At 46.1% G+C, this 25,423-nt stretch overlaps 1 protein-coding gene and 1 pseudogene across 1 annotated transcript in view; one reads left to right on the forward strand and one right to left on the reverse strand.

The window, feature by feature from the left end:
• Positions 1–25,423, forward strand: part of LOC149367508 (uncharacterized) — a 211,092-nt gene that overhangs the window by 183,762 nt on the left and 1,907 nt on the right. The window contains exon 11 of the mRNA XM_089574527.1: positions 20,468–20,532. Coding sequence (XP_089430653.1) covers positions 20,468–20,532 — 65 coding nt within the window. The remainder of the gene's footprint in view (positions 1–20,467; positions 20,533–25,423) is intronic.
• LOC149367510 (uncharacterized) lies at positions 6,210–7,395 on the reverse strand (annotated as a pseudogene).

The following is a 25,423-nucleotide window of genomic DNA, read 5'->3' on the forward strand; positions in this document are numbered from 1 at the left end:
AACAGAGAGCAGGGAACAGAAAATAAGAAAACGAGAAAACGAAAAGAGAAGGGAAGGAACCTCGGAAGAAAGGAAAAAATTGAAAAAGGAAAAAAAAAATTTAAAGCACTCCGCAATAATGCACCCACTTCGGTTGAGTGGCAGTATGAGAAGGAGTGTAAAAAATGTAAGCTTACATAGTAAAACAAAAAAGGAAAAATGAAAAAAAGAAAAATTATGTGGCGTTTGCGGGACCACAAGGTGAGCAGTCCCGGGGGGGAGAACGAACGGCACAGGTGTGGCATGCAGAAAGGCGTATGACCTCAGACGACAGAGTCAGTGGTGCTTTATTTGATTTCGTAGGCCTCTGACTTCGGAAGAGAGGTGAGGGTGCCGTAAGATTCATTAATGCCATTTTGCAGTGTGTTAAATTTAAAAATAAAATATAATTCTCCTTGCTCGCGCTCACGAGTGTTTTTGAAGACACTCTGTGGTATTGTTACTTTAATTTTGTCAAACTCGTGGCCTTTCCTGCGGAAGTGTTTCGAAAGAGGGAGGTTTGGGAGGGATTGAGTATGTGAGCGTTGGTTATTAAATCTGAATCGCAAGGAATTGTCTGTTTGGCCTATGTATTGCATTCGACTGTCGCCAGAATCTAGCATGTAAACCACGTTGCTGGAATCGCAATTTAGATCTTCCCGGATAGAAGAATGCTTGAGATTTGAATGGGTGCTTTTAGCCAGTGCCGTGGTTTCTATGTGTTTGCAGACTTGGCAGGCATCGGCTTTTTCCGCATGGTGTGCAACCTACAGCTCTTGGTTTGTTGACTGTGGAATGGACAACATGGTTTTGTAGATTTTTTGGTCTTCTATATGTTACCTGGAAGACCGTTGTGAAAATTTTTGAAACCCGGTCACTCTGTTCTATGATATTAAAGTGTTTTTTTTTAGGATTTTGTTAATGTTCGGGAGGTTACTTGTGAAGGTGAGTATAAGATTACAGCGCTGTGATCGTGGCTGAGATTCCTTAATGACGTAATTAATATTAGTTGCTTCTGCCTTTTTAATGGCATCGTTGATTATAGAGGACGGGTAATGTTGTTTGTTTAGAGTGTCCCGCATGCGATTAGCATTTAAGTGAAAATCTTCCGATCGTGACCAAATTCGTTTGAATCTGATGGCCTGTGAGTATGGGATTGAAGTTTTGGAGTGGTGTGGGTGGCAGCTGCTGAAATAAAGATACTGTTGTCTGTCTGTGGGTTTTTTATAGACACTAGTGATTAATGTACTTTCTTCTACTCGAATCAGAATATCCAGGAAGTTAATTTCATTGGTTGAGTAGTTGTGTGTGAAAGAGATATTGGGATGGATTTTGTTGAATGAGGAGACAAACTGGATGAGTTGGTCGATCAAAATATTTGTATCGGCTAGTCGGTGGTTCATGTTAAGGAAGGTAACAGCAGCGCAAAAAGACGGGAACACAAGAGACACACAACCAACAGGACTGGCGCTGGTTCAGCGCCAGTCCTGTTGGTTGTGTCTCGTGTGTTCCCGTTTTTTTGCGCTGCTGTTACCTTCCTTAAGATAAGTTGGTCCTCGGTTTCTGTCCAAATTATGAATATGTCATCCAGAAAGCGTTTGTAAAAAGCTGGTTTGGTTGCATATGAGGAGAGAAAGTCTGAGTTTTGTTCATAAATATGTTGGCGTGATTTGGAGCCATTTTGGTGCCCATAGCTGTACCGCTAGTTTGAAGATAATATGAGTTGTTGAATTCAAATGTGTTAAGCTTAAGGACCAAATTTGCAAGTGTGTCGACGGTACATGGACTAGGGGTGTCTAGAATTTTGTATTCTTTATATGATCCGACCAATGCCTGAATTCCGTAGTCATGTGGGATGTTAGTGTAATGTCCAGGGTAACTAGGAAAGCGCCTGGAGGGAAGGTGACATTGGATAATTCTTTCAGGAAGTGATTAGTGTCGCGTATGTAAGATGGATGTTTCGGAGGTATATGTTTGATGAGAGAATCAATATACTGTGAGATCGGTTCTGTTATATATTGTTCCAACGGGGTCTATTTAGTGGACTGGCGAAGGTGGTCACTGAGTGCAGTACCCAACGCTGCTACGCTGACTCTGCCTCGATGTCCACGTCTTCGGCTAGTCGCAGAGGTCTATTGCGGGTCATCTCCATCACAATCGCCCCTCGTGCAAAGACGGAGTCATCCTGGCGCCTTAAGTGGTCGTAGTACGGCTTCACTTGCTGCGCGTGGACATTCGACGCCCACGGCAGCGGAGTTCGGCAGGAGGTGTGGCGGGCTCGATGACGTAGTTCACTGGAGATGTCTGCTGAATTATACGGCCTTGGTACTTTGCGAGCAGCTTTTGGGGCAGGTGCGGATCGGCAGGAGGAACCCACAGCCAAACAAGGGAGCCAGGTGGGAAGGTGTTGACCGGCTGGAGACTTTCGCTGCGAGATTGTTGTCGGAACTGGTGTTCCGACGTAAGCGATCGCGCAAGGCGCCTGCAGTCTTCAGCGTGCTTCGCGGCTTGCGACACCGGAGTCGATTCGGAGGGATCAGGTCTGTACGGGAGGATAGTGTCATTCGCTGAAGAGTGTTCACGTCCATGGAGAAGAGAGAATGGCGAGAATCCGGTGGTGGTCTGCGTGGTCGTATTGCAGGCGAAAGTAACGAAATGGAAGACGTCGTCCCAATTAGAGTGGTCTGAAGCAATATACATCGATATCATGTCTTCAAGCGTGCGCTTGATGCGTTCTGTGAGACCGTTAGTTTGCGGGTGGTAGGCACTGGTGGTACGGTGAACGGTCCGACATTGTCTTAGGAGTGCTTCAAAAACTTCGGAGAAGAAAACTCATCCCTTGTCGCTCAAATGTTCGCGGGGCGCGCCATGACATAAGACCAGGCGACGCAGAATAAAAGTGGCTACAGCACCGGCGGTAGCGGTTGGCAACGCTGCTGCTTCTGCCTAGCGGCTCAGGTGGTCGACAGCCACAATTATCCAGCGATTGCTGGTGGCTGTATAAGGAAGTGGTCCGTACAAATCGATCGATGCCCACGTGGTCAAAAGGTCGACTTGGACATGGTATGGGCTGCAGCCGAGAAGACGAACGGCTTGGAGGAGATTTGCGGTATTGAGATTTGTATTGGAGCGGACGTATTTCTTAACGTAAGAATCATACCTCGCCGGTAGAAATGGAGGCGAGGTGGTTCGTACGTTTTTAATACACCGGCATGAGCGCAGTGAGGGATGGAGTGATAGAATGCACGGACTTTCATTTCATTTCATTTTATTACCTTAAAGACCCACGAGGGGTATTACATGAGGGGTGGGTACATATATTTTGGTGAGCAAGTGTTAACACAAAGAAACATGACTGGTAACATTATTAGCAAAGTTGGATGAGCACATGATGGCTGCGATTTCGTTGGGTAGGTCGTTCCAGTCTGCTGCAGTACGGGAAAAAAATGATGCGGCAAAGGTGGTAGTACAGGCACAAGGTCTGGAAACTTCAAAAGGATGACGAGTGCGATGAGATATGCGGGCTGGAGGGACGATGTAGGGTGCGTGGCCTAGTGAATTATGGAAAAACTTATGGAACAAGCAAAGGCTGGCAATGCGGCGACGAAGCGATAAGGGCAATAAGTCGGATTCAGCTTTCAACGCTGATACACTGATGTTGTAAGAATACGATGAATGGATGAATCTGGCTGCTCTGTTTTGGACTGATTCGAGTGTATTTATAAGGTAAGCTTGGTGCGGGTCCCAAATGGGTGAAGCATATTCTAATTTTGGTGTAACAAGAGATTTGTATGCTAATAACTTTACATGTTTAGGGGCTAGGCGGAGATGACGTCTTAAAAATCCAAGTGTTTTATTAGCAGATGAAAGTATGTTCGTAACCTGTGTGCTCCAGGACAAGTCGCTACACAAGGTAATGCCTAAATACATGTACCATAAAACCGGGTGTACAGGGACGCTAGCTATTACGTATGGGAAATGAAGCGGGTTGCGGCGACGCGTGAAGGACAAGATTTTACATTTATGAGGGTTAAGTTCCATTAACCAATTAGCACACCATTCTTGAATGCGGTTAAGGTCGTGCTGAAGAGATTTTTGGTCAGAGGCGTTATTAACTTGGCGATAAATTACACAATCATCGGCGAACATCCGAATATTACTGCATACATTCGTTGGTAAATCGTTAATATAAATTAAAAACAGAAGCGGACCGAGGACAGACCCTTGCGGGACACCTGACGTTACTGGAATAGGACGAGAGTTGTGGCTGTTAACGATGACGCACTGTGAGCGGTTAGTCAGGAATTCTTCTATCCATTTAAAGATATTAGAGGGGAGGTTCAAATATGAAAGTTTCAGTAGTAAGCGTTTGTGGGGAACCTTATCAAACGCTTTCGCATAGTCTAGAAAAACAGCATCGGTCTGTAGGTTAGAGTCAAGATTAGCATGCAAATCATGGATAAAAATGGCCAGCTGTGTTTCGCATGACAAACCTTTCCGAAAACCATGTTGCGCAGGATGAAAAAAGTTGTGACAGTCGAGGAAGCTCATGACACTAGAGTAGATGACGTGTTCCATGAGTTTGCAGGGTACACTGGTAAGGGAAATGGGACGGTAGTTAAGCGGCGAATATTTTTTACCCGATTTGAAGACTGGAACGACCTTACCGCTCTTCCAATCGTGTGGTAGTTGACTTGTTAACAGTGACTGTGAAAAAAGTAGGCATAAAAATTGCGCACAAATATCCTTGGTATTTTGCAAAAGCTTTGAGTTAATGTTGTCAATACCGGATGAAGATGAAAGTTTCATGTTTTCAATTAGGGACGAAATGCCAGATGACGTGAAGACAACTGGTGGCATAGCATCACTTATCATCGACGATGGTGCTGAAAAAGATGATGATATTTCAGTTTCTTTTGTAAATACGGATGAGAAGGCAGATTTAAACATAGCGGCGCACTCAGCATCAGTCAAAACTGCGCCTGACTCATCTGTCAGGGTTATTTCTGGTGCATGATGCGGATTGATGACTTGCCAGAACTTTCTGGGGTTATTTGTGAGCATATTCGGCAAGTCCGAGTGGAAAAAGGTATGCTTGGCATTAGAAATAGCAATGATATATGATTTTTCAGCTTCGTGATATTTTACCCATGCATTATGCGTCCCCTGAGAGCTGGCTGAACGGTAAAGACGCTTCTTTTTGTTCTCCAAACGTTTCAGTGTTTTAGTAAACCATGGCTTTTGTGAATTAGAGCGAAAACTAATTTGGGGGATGAATCTATTGGTTAGATTTTCTAGTTTGTCTCTGAGCAGTAACCAATTTTCTTGAATACTGCGGGAATGAAAACGTGACGAGAAGACTTGAAGGAACGCATTAAGTTCATTATTTATGGCGTTATAATTCCCTTTGTCATAAAGACGAATGGTTCTATGGCATTTGCGGCGCCGGTTTGGCGTAAGGACAAGGTTAGCGTGGATAACTTTGTGATCGCTTATTTCAGGCAGGTATGTAACGGGTCGTACGCTGTCCGGGTGATTGGTTAATAAGAGATCTAAAATATTGGCACAGTTCTGTGTTACGCGGGTAGGTTCAAGTATTACCTGAGTAAGATTGAGGTTGTTGCAAAATTCTAAGAATTCCCTTGTTTCTCCGTTGTTAGCTATAGGTGTGGGCTGGTTATGCCAGTCAATATTCGGAAAATTAAAATCGCCGAAGAGAAAGATTTGTGAATTAGGATGCTTTGTGGACAGATCACTTAGTACGTTGTTAAGCTGACGGGAAAAATCGTGACTACTGTGTGGCGGCCTGTAACAAACGCCGAGTAAAACTGTGTTAGGTGCTGCGTTCAAGATTAGCCACAACATTTCCAGGTCGGATGAATCTTGTATTAGGGAACATGATAAATCTTGGCTGACAGCAATGAGTACACCCCCTCCTCGTGAATCGTTACGGTCTTTCCGAAAAACCTGAAAGTTTGGTAGATAGTAAGTACTTCGTTATCTGTTATGTGGCCGCTCAGCCAAGTCCCAGTTAGTATAAGTAGGTTGCTATTTGAGGACGAAACAAGGCTGGAAATAAGTTTACGCTTAGGAATAAAACTACGGATGTTAGTGTATATAGCGGAGAGCGAGAGGCTAGATAAAGAAGCTTTCGTGGTACGGTTTCTAGACGGTTCATGATGAGGTGATTGCTAATCTGATTGTGAGGGACGAGTTACTATTTCCTTGACTGTTTTCGTGGTTTCGTCGAACACGTAGCGCCTTGGACCAATATGCAATGTTTAAAAATTCAAAGCAAATTTCGTTGTCTTTTGTTTTGCGAACGCGACTAGGTGCTTTCGTGCATTTCGGACTCTGAGGGAAAAGTCCTCGCCGACGCTGAAGTTAGTATCCTTAAACTTATGACCATTCGATAATATGGCATCTTTAATTTTAGATGAAGTAAACTTGACGATGATTGGACGAGTGTGGTTAGATTTGTAACGGCCAAGGCGATGGGCGCGTTCGATGTTCTCAGGATCAATTGTTACGCTCAAGTTCTGAAGGCAATGGTTGATGACTATTTCCTCAGAGCCTGCAAAATTTTCGGATGCGTTAGTATCGGGTATGCCATAGAATATGAGGTTATTGCTACGCGAGCGGTTTTCTGCATCTTCTATTCGAGCCTCTAGAATGTCGATCTGTCGGGCCATCCCAGCACTCTCAGATTTCATTGCTTCAAAGTCAGTTTGAAGATCCGAAAGAGCTTGGAAATGGGCCTCCAGATCGGTCATTCGCTTAGTCAAGCTGGTTATGGCAACTTCAGTGCTATTTATCTGGGTTTTGAGACCCTGTATTTCGGAAATGAGTGTTGTTTGACCGGCAGATAGATTTTTTAGTTCAGCGAGCACATCCTCGATAGTGTTAGGGCCTGGGTTGGATTCTACATCTCCTGCCAAGAGCAGCAAGGCACGCAAAACATCACTGCAGTCAGCAACAATGAAAACAAAGCACTGCGGGCTCGGCAGCTGCACTAAGAAATAATTGCTAGTTTTTTTTTGCAAACAGAGAATACTTGTCACCAACCTGCATGATAAACAGCAGAGGATTAGTGACTCGTGCGGGAGCACAGCCACCGAGCCCACAGAGCGGCGACGGAGGTTGCAGCACTTTTGTATCGGCGGGTGATGACACTGGCGATGAGGCTTTCAATTGATCATGAAGGAACAAAAAACCGGGAAGTGGCGCTGTCGGACAGGATGAAGCGGTGATGTCAGGCGGAAGCAGCAATATGATGCCGTTATCACAGCAGCTTGGTGCTGTAGTCGACACAGTAGGGGGGGAAAGGGCCAGCAGAGCAGCGAAGAGCGCGTTGGTAGCGATGGCGAACACCTGCATGATGAACAGCAGAGGATTAGTGACTCGTGCGGGAGCACAGCCACCGAGCCCACCTCGCATCAGATCGCAGATGGCGTGGAACCACAAGTAACCACTTTCGCCCGTCGGAGAGGTAGTTGCGGCGATATAGAAGTTGATCACGAACGGCAAAGTGTGGCGCTTGGTGACGGAGAGCTCGAGGTGCTGAATGCAGCGAAGGTTGAGACAAATAAGCCTGAAGGGTTTGGAACCATATTTGCTAGCGCTTAGTGAACACACGGGACAAGAACACAAATACACAGGACAGACGCTAGTCTTCAAGTGGCGTTTATTCGAAAAAAACAATCAATATGACATCTCAAAAATGCCGAACTCACACACAAAAATATTGTTCCTGAAGCGTGGCATTCCTACTGCGCGTGTGTGAGTTCGGCATTTTTGAGATGTCATATTGATTGTTTTTTCGAATAAACAGCAGTTGAAGACTAGCGTTTGTCCTGTGTATTTGTGCTCTTGTCCCGTGTGTTCACTAAGCGCTAGCAAATATGATTCCAAACGCTTTCCAACAAGCCCAAGTTTCCGCCTTAATAAGCACGAATGGAGGGATCTTTTTGCTGCTCAGGGATCATATCGCCGAAGCATAGAGTTCCTCGGATGATGAAGGCGTAGAAGCGGGATAGGAAAGCGGGACAAAGCATCCGCGTCACCGGCCACACCGGTAGACAACACGGATGTCAAATTCTTGGAGTCGTAGAGCCGATCGAGCAAGCTGTCCTGTGGGATCCTTGAGTGATAATCAACACAGCGCATGGTGGTCCCTGAGGACGTCGAACGGGAGGCCATACACGTAATGGCGAAATTTGTGAAGTGCCCAGACAAAGGCTAGACACTTTTTCCGTGACTGTGTAGTTGGTCTCCGCCTCCGTTAAAGTCCGGCTGGCATACGCGACAACGTATTCATCAAATCCGTCTTTTCGTTGAGTGAGCATAGCACCGAGACTGGCACCGCTGGCATCATTGTGCAGCTAAGCGGGTGCGTCGACGTCATAATGGCGCACTATGGGCGGAGATGTGATAAGAGCCCGTAGGGTGTTGAACGCTTGGTCCGATGAGCAGAGAGAGAGTCAAGGCTTAGTGGTCAGAAGTCGGGTTAAGGGCGCGGCGATGGAAGCGAAGTTCCGTATAAAGCGACGGTACTAAGAACAGAGGCAAATAAAACTGCGGAGTTATTTCGCAGTCGTCGGCTTCGGGAAATCGGCAACAGCAAGTAATTTCGACGGGTCAGGAAGCACGCTATCTTTGCAGGCTAAATGGCCCAAAGTAGGCAATTGGCGTGCGTCAAAGCAGCACTTCTTCAAGTTAAGTTGAAATCCAGCGTCGGAGAGGCACTTGAAAACTTTTTCGAGGCGGGTAACATGTGTTTCAAAGTCAAGCGAGAAGACAACAATATCATCCAGGTAACAGAGGCAGGTTTTCACTTTCAAGTCGCGCAAAATGGTGTCCATCATGCGTTCAGACGTCACTGGGGCGTCGGACGACCCTAACGGCATGACATTGAATTCATATAGAGCAAAATGGTGGTTTGAGCTAGTTGGTACATCTTTAAAATTTCACCAGCGCTGCGACTAGGAACAAGAACAGAGAAGGAAGACAAGGACAAGCACTACTAACAACTGAAAGTTTATTTGAAAAAACATAGATTGTATGCACACAACTGACAACCCAAAGCGCCTGCGCTTCCCGCAAAAAGCACGCAAAAGAAAGTTAAGAATCTAGATACAAAATTTCGCATTCATGTAAGTTTACAGATGGTGTGCTAACGCACGTGTCGCTGTTCTTGTGAATGTGATAGGCTTCACACAACTCCCTAGTCAGCTGATCTGGATGTCTGAATTTAATCTTTGCCCTGTTAAGCAGTGGAAAGCATGCTTTTTTATTAGACACACCGGGTTTGTTCAGATGACAATCTCTGTAATGAAGGAAACAAGCGAAGGGGAATGAGGGGCTCGTTATAAATATGAAAGAAGCCAACAGCCACAGAAACCAAGGGGCACAGGGGATTTTTTAATTAATTTATTTATTTTGTGGTGTTGATCAATTTATAATATTACTGAATATGTTATCGCTCAAAGCTAATTGATTAGAAAAGCAGAAGAAAAAACAACGACATGCCGCCGGTGGGATCCGAACCCACGACCTCCGAATACGCGTCCGGTGCTCTACCTCTGAGCTATGGCGACGGCTGTTAATTCTTCTGCCTTCGGGGGTATTTATGTTTTACTAGTAACCTAACCTTGAGAGTGTTCATCAGCGCCACCCAAGTTCATAAGCGGCGGACGTGGAACGTCCTGAGTTACCGCAGGTGTGACGTAGAACGTCATCGAACGGAGAGGGTGGAAGCTGCGTGAGAACCCTCTTATGCTTCCTATGGCGTCAAGGCTGCCAGAACCGAGGCCCTCGCTAAGCAATTCAGCAAACAAGAGAAGGGGAATGAGGGGCTCGTTATAAATATGAAAGAAGCCAACAGCCACAGAAACCAAGGGGCACAGGGGATTTTTTAATTAATTTATTTATTTTGTGGTGTTGATCAATTTATAATATTACTGAATATGTTATCGCTCAAAGCTAATTGATTAGAAAAGCAGAAGAAAAAACAACCACATGCCGCCGGTGGGATCCGAACCCACGACCTCCGAATACGCGTCCGGTGCTCTACCTCTGAGCTACGGCGACGGCTGTCAATTCTTCTGCCTTCGGGGGTATTTATGTTTTACAAGTAACCTAACCTTGAGAGTGTTCATCAGCGCCACCCAAGTTCATAAGCGGCGGACGTGGAACGTCCTGAGTTACCGCAGGTGTGACGTAGAACGTCATCGAACGGAGAGGGTGGAAGCTGCGTGAGAACCCTCTTATGCTTCCTATGGCGTCAAGGCTGCCAGAACCGAGGCCCTCGCTAAGGAATTAAGCAAACAAGAGAAGGGGAGTGAGGGGCTCGTTATAAATATGAAAGAAGCCAACAGCCACAGAAACCAAGGGGCACAGGGAATTTTTTAATTAATTTATTTATTTTGTGGTGTTGATCAATTTATAATATTACTGAATATGTTATCGCTCAAAGCTAATTGATTAGAAAAGCAGAAGAAAAAACAACCACATGCCGCCGGTGGGATCCGAACCCACGACCTCCGAATACGCGTCCGGTGCTCTACCTCTGAGCTACGGCGACGGCTGTCAATTCTGCCTTCGGGGGTATTTATGTTTTACAAGTAACCTAACCTTGAGAGTGTTCATCAGCGCCACCCAAGTTCATAAGCGGCGGACGTGGAACGTCCTGAGTTACCGCAGGTGTGACGTAGAACGTCATCGAACGGAGAGGGTGGAAGCTGCGTGAGAACCCTCTTATGCTTCCTATGGCGTCAAGGCTGCCAGAACCGAGGCCCTCGCTAAGCAATTAAGCAAACAAGAGAAGGGGAACATATTCAGTAATGTTATAAATTGATCAACACCAGAAAATAAATAAATTAATTAAAAAATCCCCTGTGCCCCTTGGTTTCTGTGGCTGTTGGCTTCTTTCATATTTATAACGAGCTCCTCATTCCCCTTCTCTTGTTTCCTTAATTGCATAGCGAGGGCCTCGGTTCTGGCAGCCTTGACGCCATAGGAAGCATAAGAGGGTTCTCACGCAGCTTCCACCCTCTCCGTTCGATGACGTTCTACGTCACACCTGCGGTAACTCAGGACGTTCCACGTCCGCCGCTTATGAACTTGGGTGGCGCTGATGAACACTCTCAAGGTTAGGTTACTTGTAAAACATAAATACCCCCGAAGGCAGAAGAATTGACAGCCGTCGCCGTAGTTCAGAGGTAGAGCACCGGACGCGTATTCGGAGATCGTGGGTTCGGATCCCACCGGCGGCATGTGGTTGTTTTTTCTTCTGCTTTTCTAATCAATTAGCTTTGAGCGATAACATATTCAGTAATATTATAAATTGATCAACACCACAAAATAAATAAATTAATTAAAAATCCCCTGTGCCCCTTGGTTTCTGTGGCTGTTGGCTTCTTTCATATTTATAACGAGCTCCTCATTCCCCTTCTCTTGTTTGCTTAATTGCTTAGCGAGGGCCTCGGTTCTGGCAGCCTTGACGCCATAGGAAGCATAAGAGGGTTCTCACGCAGCTTCCACCCTCTCCGTTCGATGACGTTCTACGTCACACCTGCGGTAACTCAGGACGTTCCACGTCCGCCGCTTATGAACTTGGGTGGCGCTGATGAACACTCTCAAGGTTAGGTTACTTGTAAAACATAAATACCCCCGAAGGCAGAAGAATTGACAGCCGTCGCCGTAGTTCAGAGGTAGAGCACCGGACGCGTATTCGGAGATCGTGGGTTCGGATCCCACCGGCGGCATGTGGTTGTTTTTTCTTCTGCTTTTCTAATCAATTAGCTTTGAGCGATAACATATTCAGTAATATTATAAATTGATCAACACCACAAAATAAATAAATTAATTAAAAATCCCCTGTGCCCCTTGGTTTCTGTGGCTGTTGGCTTCTTTCATATTTATAACGAGCCCCTCATTCCCCTTCTCTTGTTTGCTTAATTGCTTAGCGAGGGCCTCGGTTCTGGCAGCCTTGACGCCATAGGAAGCATAAGAGGGTTCTCACGCAGCTTCCACCCTCTCCGTTCGATGACGTTCTACGTCACACCTCCGGTAACTCAGGACGTTCCACGTCCGCCGCTTATGAACTTGGGTGGCGCTGATGAACACTCTCAAGGTTAGGTTACTTGTAAAACATAAATACCCCCGAAGGCAGAAGAATTGACAGCCGTCGCCGTAGCTCAGAGGTAGAGCACCGGACGCGTATTCGGAGATCGTGGGTTCGGATCCCACCGGCGGCATGTGGTTGTTTTTTCTTCTGCTTTTCTAATCAGTTAGCTTTGAGCGATAACATATTCAGTAATATTATAAATTGATCAACACCACAAAATAAATAAATTAATTAAAAAATTCCCTGTGCCCCTTGGTTTCTGTGGCTGTTGGCTTCTTTCATATTTATAACGAGCCCCTCATTCCCCTTCTCTTGTTTTCTTAATTGCTTAGCGAGGGCCTCGGTTCTGGCAGCCTTGACGCCATAGGAAGCATAAGAGGGTTCTCACGCAGCTTCCACCCTCTCCGTTCGATGACGTTCTACGTCACACCAGCGGTAACTCAGGACGTTCCACGTCCGCCGCTTATGAACTTGGGTGGCGCTGATGAACACTCTCAAGGTTAGGTTACTTGTAAAACATAAATACCCCCGAAGGCAGAAGAATTGACAGTCGTCGCCGTAGCTCAGAGGTAGAGCACCGGACGCGTTTTCGGAGATCGTGGGTTCGGATCCCACCGGCGGCATGTGGTTGTTTTTTCTTCTGCTTTTCTAATCAATTAGCTTTGAGCAATAACATATTCAGTAATATTATAAATTGATCAACACCACAAAATAAATAAATTAATTAAAAAATCCCTTGTGCCCCTTGGTTTCTGTGGCTGTTGGCTTCTTTCATATCTGTAATGAAGGGACAGATTTGATGAAGGAGCACCATTCAAAGAGGTTTTATGCTGACGTAAGCGTGTATTTATGCATTTCCCGGTTTGCCCAATGTAATTCTTGCCGCATTTAAAAGGTATGTCATATACCACTCCCTCTGCACATGGCACAAAGGGTGATTCATGATCCACCTGGCATGCATTTTTTCTTTTGCCTCTTATTTGCTTATGTTCCCGGGCTCTTTTGTCAACAATAGCACAAACCTTGCCAAGTTTATTAGGGACCGAAAAGAGCACTTTACCCCATATCTAGTGCCAACCTGCTTAAGCCTATGGGATAACTGATGAATGTAGGGTATTACCGCATACTTCGTTCTATCATTACCGGAATTTTCCTGTGCTTCATGTCTGCCAAACGACTTCATCTTCTTCAGGGTCTTGTTGCTAGCAAGCGCTATCAATCTTTGGGGAAGCCCGCTGACCTTAGCCTTTGAACCTGCTTATCGAAACTGCTGCCTAAAGTATGAATACATGATTTAGTAAGTGCAGATCCTAAACAAGACACTGCTATGCCGCATTTAACTATTTTCGAATGCCCAGACTGATAATTTAGCAAAGGCTTTTCCGACCGCTGCAGGAAGGACCAACAAATATGATTCACCTTTTTCTACAATCTAATGTCCAAGAATTGCAGCTGATTTTCTTCCGGTAATTCAAAAGTAAATTTCAGACCAAACCCGCAGTTTTCAAAAGTCATTAAAATGTCATCCACCTGTGCCTTGAAGTCATGGGATTCAACAAAAACAAGATAATCGTCTACTTACCGGAAGATTTGTTTTACATGGTTGTCTAAGTTAACTTTAATGCTCCTATCCGCATAGGAAAGAAAGATATTACTAAGCACTGGAGCCACTTTTGAGCCGATGCACACCCCTGTTTTCTGAACATATAGCCTGCCTTTCCATTCAACAAATGTGAATTTAAGATAAAATGACACAAGCTCCAAAAACGAGCCCACAGAAACACCACACTTTGAAATGAATGCTTCTTCATCATTATCGTCTACTATACATTTCTTAACACACTGGAGGAGCCTATCATGTGGCAATGAATAGAATAAATCCTGCACATCAATACTAAACATATCACACCCACCAGGATTATTTAGTTTAAGATATTCCACAACCGCTACGGAATTAGATACAAGAAACGGGTCTTCTACAGTCAGTGAACACAAATTACTGTGCCAAAAACTTGAAACAGCATTTTGCCAAGTTCCCCGTTCAGTAACAATGCAACGGAAGGGGATCTCAATTTTGTGAGTTTTGGCAGCAAAAAACACTTCTAAAATGTTGCCTCTCGCCTTCTTAACGGATGCTTGCAGGCCAACTAAATTCATACCACCTACCAGCCTTAACGCCTCGCTTTTTTGCTTAAGTGCACTGGTACGCACAGGCTTAAAGTTTTTGGCGACTGAATTCCTAGCCTTCTCGCGGAAAAGTTTCTCTGGCAGCGTAACGAAATAACCTTCTTTATCCGAGACAACCACGCGAAGTTTTGCGGACGTCAAGAATGCATATAATGTGCATATAATCTTTGTTTTTTCAAATAAACTTTCAGTTGTTAGTAGCGCTTGTCCTTGTCTTCCTTCTCTGTTTTCGTTCCTAGTCGCAGCGCTGGTGAAATTTAAAAAATTTTTGAATTCATATAATTCGTCGGGAGTCACAAAGGCTGTCTTCTGGCGGTCACATGCGGCCATGGGAACATGCCAGTATCCAGAACGCAAATCAAAAGAGGAAAAGAATGCGGCGCAGTGGAGACAGTCAAGGGCATCGTCAATCCTAGGGAAGGGGTAAACGTCCTTACGGGTGACCTTGTCTAACCTTCGGTAATCGACGCAGCAGCGAATAGAGCCGTCTTTTTTCTTGACGAGGACGACTGGTGGAGGGCGGAATGACGTGGCGCTGCAGCATGTTGTTGACTTGTTCGTGCATGACTCGGTGGGAGAGACGCGGTAAGGGAACGGTGCGGTAGCACGAGTGGAAATTTCATGGGCGGCGGCATCGGTACGGCCTAAGGACACTTGCTGGACTTCGAAGCAGCGACGAAACCGGTTCAGCAGCGCCAGAAGTTGGTCACGTTGAGCAGGCTGCAGGCTGGCATCAACAGCAGTGGCCATGACGGATGAAGGGATAGAATCTTGAGCCAGGCAAGGAGGGCTGAGGGCGTTCAGCTGTAGTTCATTCGACGGAGACGGGACAGGGTAAGTTATATGAGCAGAGTTGAGTGCCGTGCGCCGTGCTGCCGTGCGACCTCCTCACGTATGAATTCTTGAATTTGATGCAGTAGCGTGGAATCAAAGCCACCCGTCAAACTTGACAAGCACTCGTCTGAGCGTCTGACGAAGGTCCGCTGCCGCCGCAGTTCGACGAAACTTGGGCATTTAACCACCACATCGGCGACAGCGCGGCGACCCTTGGCCAGCAGCATGTGAAAAGCAGATTCATCGATGCCCTTTAGGATGTGTTTAACTTTGTCACTGTCAGGCATCGAAGCATTCACTCGATGGCACAGGTCGACGACGTCCACGATGTAACTGGTAAACGTCTCGCCCGACTGCTCTGCACGTCCGGGGTGAAGTTTGTGTACCGCCGGGCGACTGAAAGCGTCCGTGAATGTCGTCCAGTTAGGCAAGTCTGCTTCGTCAACCACAGCTTGGCTACTTGTGTCAAATAAAAAATAACCTTGAGCACGTCGTGCCATTTGTTGTGCGCACTCATACGCTCCGAGCCACTCTTCGTCGTCTTGCTCCTCAGCGCCGCTCTAGATGGGAGGGTCACGTTGGCGTATTGGTCCGGTGCACACAATGGGAGACGCTGAGGGCGCGGGCGCTTGACCAGGCGTCGCCATTGTAGCGGTCCCTGTCGCTGTGGGAACGAAGTTCCAGGTCGCTCTTCCTGGTTCAGACACCACGCAACCGCCACCAATTATAACAAGGGGGTTTGTTTAGAGGACCTGGCGAAAGCTGTCACTCGGCGCAGTCGTCCAAACCCTGCTCCGCTGATTCTGCCTCGACCTCCTCGTCTTCGTTTAGTCGCAGGGGTCTACTGCGGGTTATCTGCTTCATCGCGAAATTAACAGGATTTATTTCACATTTCGGCTGGAGGATCAGCCTTTTTCGAGTGTATTACAGGATTCGAAACAAGCAGCTTTCTTAGCATCCGCGAGGTATAGGAAAAAGCGTAAAGCACAAATGCAAACAATGGTGAGGGGGGGGGGGGGGAATGAAAACAGAGACGAGAAAAAAGTAGAAAGAGAATCGGTTACAACTTGAAAAGGCGATGACGTAACGTAGACGCAGGAGGGCTCTGAGCACATCTGCGGCTTAAGAGGTTTAGTGACGAGGCGGAGAGCAGGCGAACCAGCTTCTTTTTTTTCTACCCTCCGAACTCCACCACTTCGTCACCGACACAAAGCACGTTACAATGGACATATGGCTTGGTTATATTCGGCGCACTTCTCTATCAACCCGCCGCGGTGGCTCAGTGGTTACGGCGCTCGGCTATTGGCCCGAAAAACGTGGGTTCGATCCCGGCCGCGGCGGCCGAATTTCGATGGAGGCGAAATTCTAGAGGCCCGTGTACTGTGCGATGTCATTGCACGTTAAAGAACCCCCAGGTGGTCGAAATTTCCGGAGCCCTTCACTACGGCGTCCCTCATAACCTGAGTCGCTTTGGGACGTTAAACCCCATAAACCAAACCAAACCAAACTTCTCTATCACCTGATTGGATGTGTGAATATAATTAATTCCAGAGTACTCTTCACGAAACCCTGCCTTATCAATTGCTTCATTGAAGTCTACGATAATCATGACTCTAACATCGAGGACCTTAGCAGGCACTTTGTAGGCAATGGACAGTAAGCTGGTCGGTCTGTGATTTTCAAATCTTTCGTTATGAAATTAGATAATGTGGCACAGGTACGCATCTGGCAAGTCATGTGCGTAAGCACGGGGAACAAGATAAGTCCTGCGAAGCCCAATTAGATCTAACGACAGTGATCTTTTCGCATCACGACCAGAAGACTAGGGAAATCATCGAAGCCTATCATATTTGCTAAGACAAGTGGCTTTGTCAGTGAGCCTTCAATTTTGCTGTCGGAGAAGGAACGTGCGTTTTTAGATAGTAACGGCTAATCTCTTTTTCTGTCTTGTTATTTTATGAGTCTTTGTGTTTTCTGTGGCCCCTATTTATTTATTCCCAGCGTTGCAATAAACGTTTTTTGTTGCTATTAAGCGCTTGTCGTGTGTGTTCTTTTCCTTTCGTCTCCGTCCTGTCGCGCTTTGGAACTAATCATCAATAATGTTAGCGTTCTTCCAAGCTTCTGGTACACTGGAGGTTATAAGGCATTGCGTATACAGAGTGACTAGTTTTTCTAGCGCAATCTCCCCACGGTGCTTCAACGTACCTGCTTTTACCTGATCCTCAGCAGCTGCTTTTCCCGTTTGCTCTGCTCCTTAGGCTTTCTTTACTTTCTCTTTCTTTACTGACGGGACGCCGGATTGCTGCTGCGTCTATCATTAACATTCTGATTTCATTGGCAAATGTACAGTTGTGTGTGAACTCGTCGGCTATTTTAACTATATTATTCATATTGCTAATGATATTGCCGTCGCCTTCTCTAAACACATACATGTGGTTTTTGCCGTTACCCAGTTTTCGCTTTTATGCTACCTCCGTTCTTTAGGGCATGCTCGATGATCTCCACATTTAACCTGCTTATGGCGGCTACCTTTGGCTTATTTATTAAGTTTGATAGCACTGCCAGTTCTACTCCTTCCGCAGATTGGGACGCTGTGGCCGGATCTTTCTTCCCCTGAGACAGCTTGCCGGAATACTTTTGAACCACCCTACCGCGCACTCTGTAATGATAGCTGTGAGTGTGTCGTTCATTGTTTGAACTTTAAGATCGTCGTTAAAGCCGAATATCCGTCCTGCAGCGATTTTCTGAATTGCTCTATTTTCCATCTTACCGCTAGCACGCTAATAGGCTTCTGCTTCACCAGTTTTTGTTTTCGCTTTAAGTCTATGCTAATTCGATACCTTACCGTTTTTTAGTCGCTACAACGCCCCTTCCCAAAAACCTCCACATCCTGCACGACGCCAGGGCGAGTGTATTTCATTTTTAATCCCACGATTGGAACTCTTCCTCCTCCTGTTCTTCCTGTCCTTTCGTTTTCACAGCAGGGATACATGAGCCGTAAATTTATTGTCTCTGCGAACACTACTCATAAGGTTCAACAAGGGGAAGCTTTGGGCCAGTTGGTCTGACATGTTGGAGAGGAGGAATAACCGCGAACTTGACAGGACTGAAGAACGAGAAGAGGACAGGACGAGCGGTAACTAGCAACGGAAGTTTAATGAAAAAAGACATGTAGCAGCAAAGGTTGCCTCTGCGCATAGCGTACGAGAACGGAGATAGTGACACGTGGAACACGCGAGATAGTTAATGAAATACATCGAAAAAATAAACAATGAAATGCCCGTCACAGGTTTAACAGAAACCGGGTCTCTTTATCTAAAAGCGCCACGGAAGGCTCACTCACACACATATCATCATCATCATCATCATCATCATTTATTTTCCCTTAAGGACCCCTAGGTGGGGCATTACATAAGGGGGGAGCAAAAATACGAAATCACAAACAATAGGAACATTTGAAATATAACAGTAAAGAAGGCAAAACAATTGTTAAAAGAGCATTGAAAAATGAAAAAGGGAACAATCACAGGTACACTGTGGCCATCACGCTATATATATAGGAAGAAAACGCATATATATATATATATATATATATATATATATATATATATATATATATATATATATATATAGGAAGAAAACGCAAGCCCAAGTTTGCGCATGTGTGACGCTTCTAAAATCTCCCTTTCAGTGCGAATGCGAAGAGAATGCGATCGCTGCTACCCACAGTTCAACAAAGCCACCATCATCGGACGGGGCAGGTCGAGGCTTGAAAGGGAAATTTTAGAAGCGGCACACATGCGCAAACTTGGGCTTGAAATGTGTGTGAGTGAGCCTTCCGTGGCGCGTTTAGATAAAGCGACCCGGTTTCTGTTAAACCTGTGACTGGCATTTCATTGCTTTTTTTTTTCGATGTATTTCATTAACTATCTCGCGTGTTCTACGTGTCACTATCTCCGTTCTCGTACGCTATGCGCAGAGGCAACCTTTGCTGCTACATGTCTTTTTTCAATAAACATCAGTTGCTAGTTACCGCTCGTCCTGTCCTCTTCTCGTTCTTCAGTCCTGTCAAGTTCGCGGTTATTCCTCCTCTCCAACTCTACTAATAACTATCCCGTGCTATTCCTGGAGCCTCTGCCATAGTCACCTACCGTCTGCTGTGTCTTGCCTATCTTCGCATCCAAGTCGCCCATCCGTACAGTGTACTGCGACTCTGTTCATTGCCATTTCTACGTCTTGATAGAAGATTTCAGCAGTCTGATCATCAAGGCCTGCACCGTGCACCTTCAGCTTGTACATCTTGTTAATCCTAATTAAAATAGCTGCCACCCTCTCGTTAATACTAAACAGCTCCTCTGTGTGGCCGCTACGTCTTGATTAATGTGTAATCCCTCACCTAGTTCTCTTCTTTCTATAAATCCACGATAGCACAGTACGTGCCGGCCCTTTAGTACTGTGTACGCCTCATCGGTTCTCCTGACTTCACGAAGGCCTATAACATCCCGTTTATTACCCGCTACTTCATTCAACAGCGCCGTTAGGCTAACAAAACAAAACGGCGCGAAGACGGCGGGACAAAAGAAAGGCACGAATGCACACACACAAAGCGCAGTGTGTGTGTGTGTGTGTGTGTGTGTATTCGTCCCGTCCTTTCTTTTGTCCCGTCGTCTTCGCGCAGTTTTGTTTCGCTCTAACCATGAACCGACTAGCCCAATATCATGTCTTACCACAGTGGATAAGGTTCTGGCGTTAAATGTTACCGGGCTCAGTTTTTAAATGGCGGCCTGTCCGGACCCAGAGATTCTCAGCACCGTCCGCTGCGTCACTGGTTTCACCACTGCCTTGGTCAGTTGCTACTCAACCGCTGAGCACTAAGGGTCGAGGGTTAACTGGTTTGTCCGCAGAAGGTTGTGGCGAAGTACTACACCACGCTGGCCAAATCCTACTCTGGTGAGAAAGTGCGTTGTCCGCTGTGGTCACCGAGATCAGGCCACACCCAAGCTTGGTTACGCAATTCCATCTGCACTCGGAATTTTTTTTAAGACCCGGTGGAAAATTACGGGACACGGTGATTCAAACCGCGGTCCTCTTGTAGGCGAGGATGATGCTCTATCTTTGCGCCACCGCTGCCTGCCCTGTAGAATACCACTGATGAATAATGCAGTTTAGAGTGCATCTGCAACTCAAATTCGTGGCGTCTTCGAGAGTCTCTCAAAAAACAAATGCGCAGAGGCAAAGATGTGAAACGCTGGAGCGCCGCAAGCGGGGTTTGCATGCGGTCTATATTCGTTATGCCCGCAGGGCCCGTGGCTGAGACGAGGAGGAAGAGGCGGCGGCATCGACGAAGGCGATACCGGAAGCACCAGGTGAGCGCACTGGTATGTGAAAGAATATTGTATACAAAAAAGGGCGAAAAAGACGAAGACGGATGCACAGTGTTTTCTGTGTGTGTTGCGTTTTGCGGGAAAGCCCTTAAATGTCTTCAGTGGTAATAAATATTCGGAGCAGTTCAAGCAAATATTACAGGAGTGTTTTATGGAGTTTAACGTCCCAAAACTGTTTAAGCTGAGAGACGCCGTCGTGGAAGGTTCTGGTCATTTTCGACCACAGTCATAAGACCTCTAGCATTCCGACTCAATCGAAATGTGACCGCCGCTGCCGAGATCGAACCCGCGTCTTTCGGGTCACCAGACGAGCACTATTACCACTGTTTAGTGCACTGTATGTGCTGGACATCAAAAAAGAACAAGTCCACTGTAACGTGCACTCAAAGTGATGACATCTTCACCGTCAGCTGTTACTACATGTGTGGCATATGACAATGCAGTATGGATATGCATGGTGCACCGCTGAAAGCTGAAGAAAATGGGAGGGACCTAGGTGAATGTCCTATTTTGTTTCTTTGGACGTAACCATGATTACGTTATGATAACAGAGTGTTTTACTGTTGCGGCCTTTGTTCCATTGCGTACTTAGCCGAATGACTTGTCCCGAGAGCGCATGCGCAGATGGCTAACGGGGAGTTGAAGTTAGCGTACGCACTCAATTTTCGGAAGTTAGCTTTGTGGCACTTGCGCGCTTAGCGTTGGAACATGGCGACGTGTTTCCATACGAGAACTGCTCGCTTCAGCCGAATGAGCAGTCGCAGAGCTGGTCTTGTCGGCATGCTTGCCAATAACTGCTGGTGTTTTTGCCTATGACTAACCATGCTTCGACGGCAAAATGCAAGGAGTAATTTGGCCCATTTTATTGAGATAGAATATCGATTCTGGCGCACTTAGGCCTGATGAGACCTGAAGCTGCGCGGCAACCGGCTGCAACTGTCCGGAACGGAACGCAAACGCCCGGAACAAAACATAATTTTCAAGCTTTGCCATGGTGTTTTATGTGCTTTAATATTATAGCGCAGCAATTTGTATTAAAATGACAATTTTTGGGGGCATTAAGAGGCATGTGATGGAAATATAATCTTGCTTGAACTGTTTGTAGTATGCCGTAACATAGAAAGGCGTAGTGTATAGGGTTTCTCTGTCATGCGGAAAGATATATTATAGTCAGATGGTTAGGTGAGAGAACGTCAGGTTGAAAGATCACTAAAATTCCCTTGACAAGAAAAAAACTACTTCTAATCTCGTGCTGCACTGCCGCGAATGCAAAGAACATGATCATGACGCCGTCTGAGACGTAATTACAAACGCCTTTTGGGCCGAAAGGGAAGAAGAAATCATTGAGGATCTACAGAGGCGAAACGCAGACACGGACATTGTGGCCGCTCACCTTATGCAATGCACCAAATCTTTCCTGGTGGCCTTCGCACAAGGTCCCCGGAAGCTAACTTACATTGGAGGGGTACACCTGTGTATGCCACACCGTTCCAGGCCAGAGGGTTGCACTAACAATCGCCAGCCGGGTCATCGCTATGATGTTCCAAAGCCCAATATGTGGCGACGACCATGGAGCGGACTCCAAGGGGCTATGTATCCCCTAGTGCGGTGGCGAACAATTAATTGGAACAGGATGGTGCGAGGCGAAACAACGAGCGTCACGGCCCCGACGCGGGGATTTCGGTGGACAGCCGCGCCGCAGTGGCAGATACATCCCTCCGAAAGACAGATACATCCAGACATTTGCCTGCATAACAGCGCGAACTTGGACGAGGAGTGAAAGAAGACAAAAAGACGGGCGCTGGACAGCGCCCGTCTATGTGTCTTTCCTCAGTCCTCGTTCAAGTTTGCGCTGATATTCAGGCAAATGTCGCACCAACTCGCCCAAGCATCCGCTTTAACATCCAGACAACATCACTGGATGTTGGATGACTGGATCACTAACATCCAGATGAACATCACGTGAAATCGGCGACGAGAGAAGTAAGAATACAGTACACTGTAGAGATAGACGACTTCAGTGCCCAGGTTGGCAAGAAGCAGGCTGGAGACAGGACACCAGGCCACTATGGCATACGTTTTTAAATTAACAGGGGGAGTCCAGAGAGAAAAAATTCACGGATCATCAATATCTTCTGCTAACGACAACAGAGTGTGGACAAGGAAGAGCCCCAATGGTCAGAATAAAAATGAAATCGACTGTGTAATGTGCGCTCACACTGTCATCGTGCAGGATAGTGGAGATCATCGGAAACGTGCATTCTAGCGACCACAAGATGGTGAGGTATCCAATTGGCCTGAAAGAGGGAGTGGAAGAAGCAACTGAGGTGGAAGTCCATCAACAAGCTAGCGGCGAGAGAGAGGGGCAAGAATTTAGGATATTGCTGCAGAAGAGATATCGCACTCTACCTGAGGACGGCGACAATAATGTTCAATTAATGAAATATTTTTATCTATCGTTACGAAGTGCGCAGTAGAAGTAGACGGCAGGGTGGTTAGAGAGGATACCGGCAAGTTTTCTCAATAGACGGAAGAGCTGATTAAAAAGCGCCAAAGCATGGAAGCCTCTAAGTCCACAGACATAATAGAACGGGGCCTAATAGCTATTAAAGCTAACTAATAAGCTTCTAATTGTAATAAGCTGTAATTGAAGAATTACAGACCAATCAGCTTATTGTCCGTTGCCTACAAGGTATTTACTAAGGTAATCGCTAAGAAGAGTCAGGACAACCTTGGACTTTGGTTTGGTTTTATTTGTGGGGTTTAACGTCCCAAAGCAACTAAGGCTATGAGAGACGCCGTAGTGGAGGGCTCCGGAAATTTCGACCACCTGGGGTTCTTTAGCGTGCACTGACATCGCACAGTACACGGGCCTCTAGAAGTTCTCCTCCAAAGAAATTCAACCGCCGCGGCCGGGATCGAACCCGCGTCTTTCGGGTCAGCAGCCGAGCACCATAACCACTGAGCCACCGCGGCGGCTCAGTGGTTAGGACTTTAGTCAACCAAATGATTAGGCAGGCTTTCGTAAAGGATACTCGACAATTTAACCACATTCACACTATCAATCAGGTTATAGAGAAATGCGCAGAATATAACCAACCCCTATATATAGCCTTCATTGATTACGAGAAAGCATTTGACTCAGTGGAAACCCCACTTGTCATGCAGGCATTGCGGAATCAGGGTGTAGAAGAGTGTTATGTGAAAATATTGGAAGATATTTATAACTATTGCACAGCTACCATAGTTCTCATAAGGTCAGCAATAAAATTGCAATAAAGGAAGGTGTCAGGCAGGGAGACTCAATCTCGCCAATACTCTTCACTGCCTGCTTACAGGAGCTATTCCGAGGACTGGAATGGGAGCAGTTGGGGATAAGAGATAATGGAGAATACCTCAGTAATTTGCGATTCGCTGATGACATTGCCTTGCTAAGCCATTCAGGACAAGAACTGCAAAGCATGATCAATCAGTTAGACAAGCAGAGCAGAACGGTGGGGCTAAGAATTAACATGCAGAAAACCAAAGTAATGTTCAACAGCCTAGCAAGGGAACAGCAGTTCGCAATTGGTAGCGAGGTGCTGGAAGTAGTAAGAGAATATGTCTACTTAGGGCAGGTAGTGACCGCAGATCCGGATCATGAGAGGGAAATAACTAGAAGAATAAGAATGGGGTGGAGCGCATATGATAGGTTCTCTTAGATCATGAATGGTAGCTTACCAATATCCCTGAAGCGAAAAGTATACAACAGCTGTATCCTACCGGTACTCACCTATGGGGCAGAAACGTGGAGGCTAACAAAGAGGGTTCACCTTAAGTTAAGAACAACGCAGCGAGCTACGGAAAGAAAAATGATAGGTGTAGCGTTAAGAGATCAGAAGAGGGCGGAGTGGGTGAGGAAACAAACGCGGGTTAATGACATCTTAGTTGAAATCAAGAGGAAGTAATGGGCTTGGGCAGGGCATGTAATGCGAAGGCAAGATAACCGCTGGTCCTTAAGGGTAACGGAGTGGATTCCAAGAGAAAACAAACGTAGCAGGGGACGGGAGAAAGTTAGGTGGGCGGATGAGATTAAGAAGTTTGCAGGGATACAGTGGCAGCAACTGACAAAGGACAGGGTTAATTGGAGAGGCATGGGAGAGGCCTTTGCCCTGCAGTGGGTGTAGTCAGGCTGATGATGATGATGAATAAGCGCAAAATATTACCGACATAGGGAAGTTTAATATGATAGAAGCAAGCATGCTCTAGAGAACGAAGGTACCCTAAAGGAATTGAAAAGGAAAGTAGGCATAGGTAAAAATTACATGTATGTGTAAGAGACAAACATGTAAGAGACAAACAAGGCATTGTCATTAGCAATGTGGGCAAGATGACGCAGCAGAATAGCTCTGCACAGATCTATGCAGTTGGCAGAGCAATGAGGACGTTATTGAGAGAGCCAGTAAAGCGCAGCGATAGTACATCCCGCCAGTAATGAAAGAGGAGCTAAAGAAAGCATTAGGAACAATACAAAGGGGAAAAGCAGCCAGTGAAGATGATGTAAAGTGGTACTGCTCAAGCACGGTAGCGAGACTGTCCTATGAAATCTAGCAACCCTGTATACGCATGCCGTATGACCTGAACATACCAGAAGCCTGGAAGAACGCTGATATCATCCTAAACCATAAAAAAGGAGACTTCAAAGACTTCAGAAATTAGTTACCGAGCAGGTCATTGTTTGTTACCTATAAGACTTTTAGTAAAGTAATTGCTAATCCTGTCTGGACAATCTTAAACTTCAATCGACCAAACGATCATGGAGGCGTGTTTGAAGGCTACATGAAAGCACACCATATTCACGCCATCAGTCAATGCGAAGAATATAACCTGCCCC

This window comes from Amblyomma mixtum, chromosome 1 (assembly GCF_055824585.1).
Source record: "Amblyomma mixtum isolate Tamu chromosome 1, ASM5582458v1, whole genome shotgun sequence".
Classification (NCBI taxonomy): Eukaryota; Metazoa; Arthropoda; class Arachnida; order Ixodida; family Ixodidae; genus Amblyomma; species Amblyomma mixtum.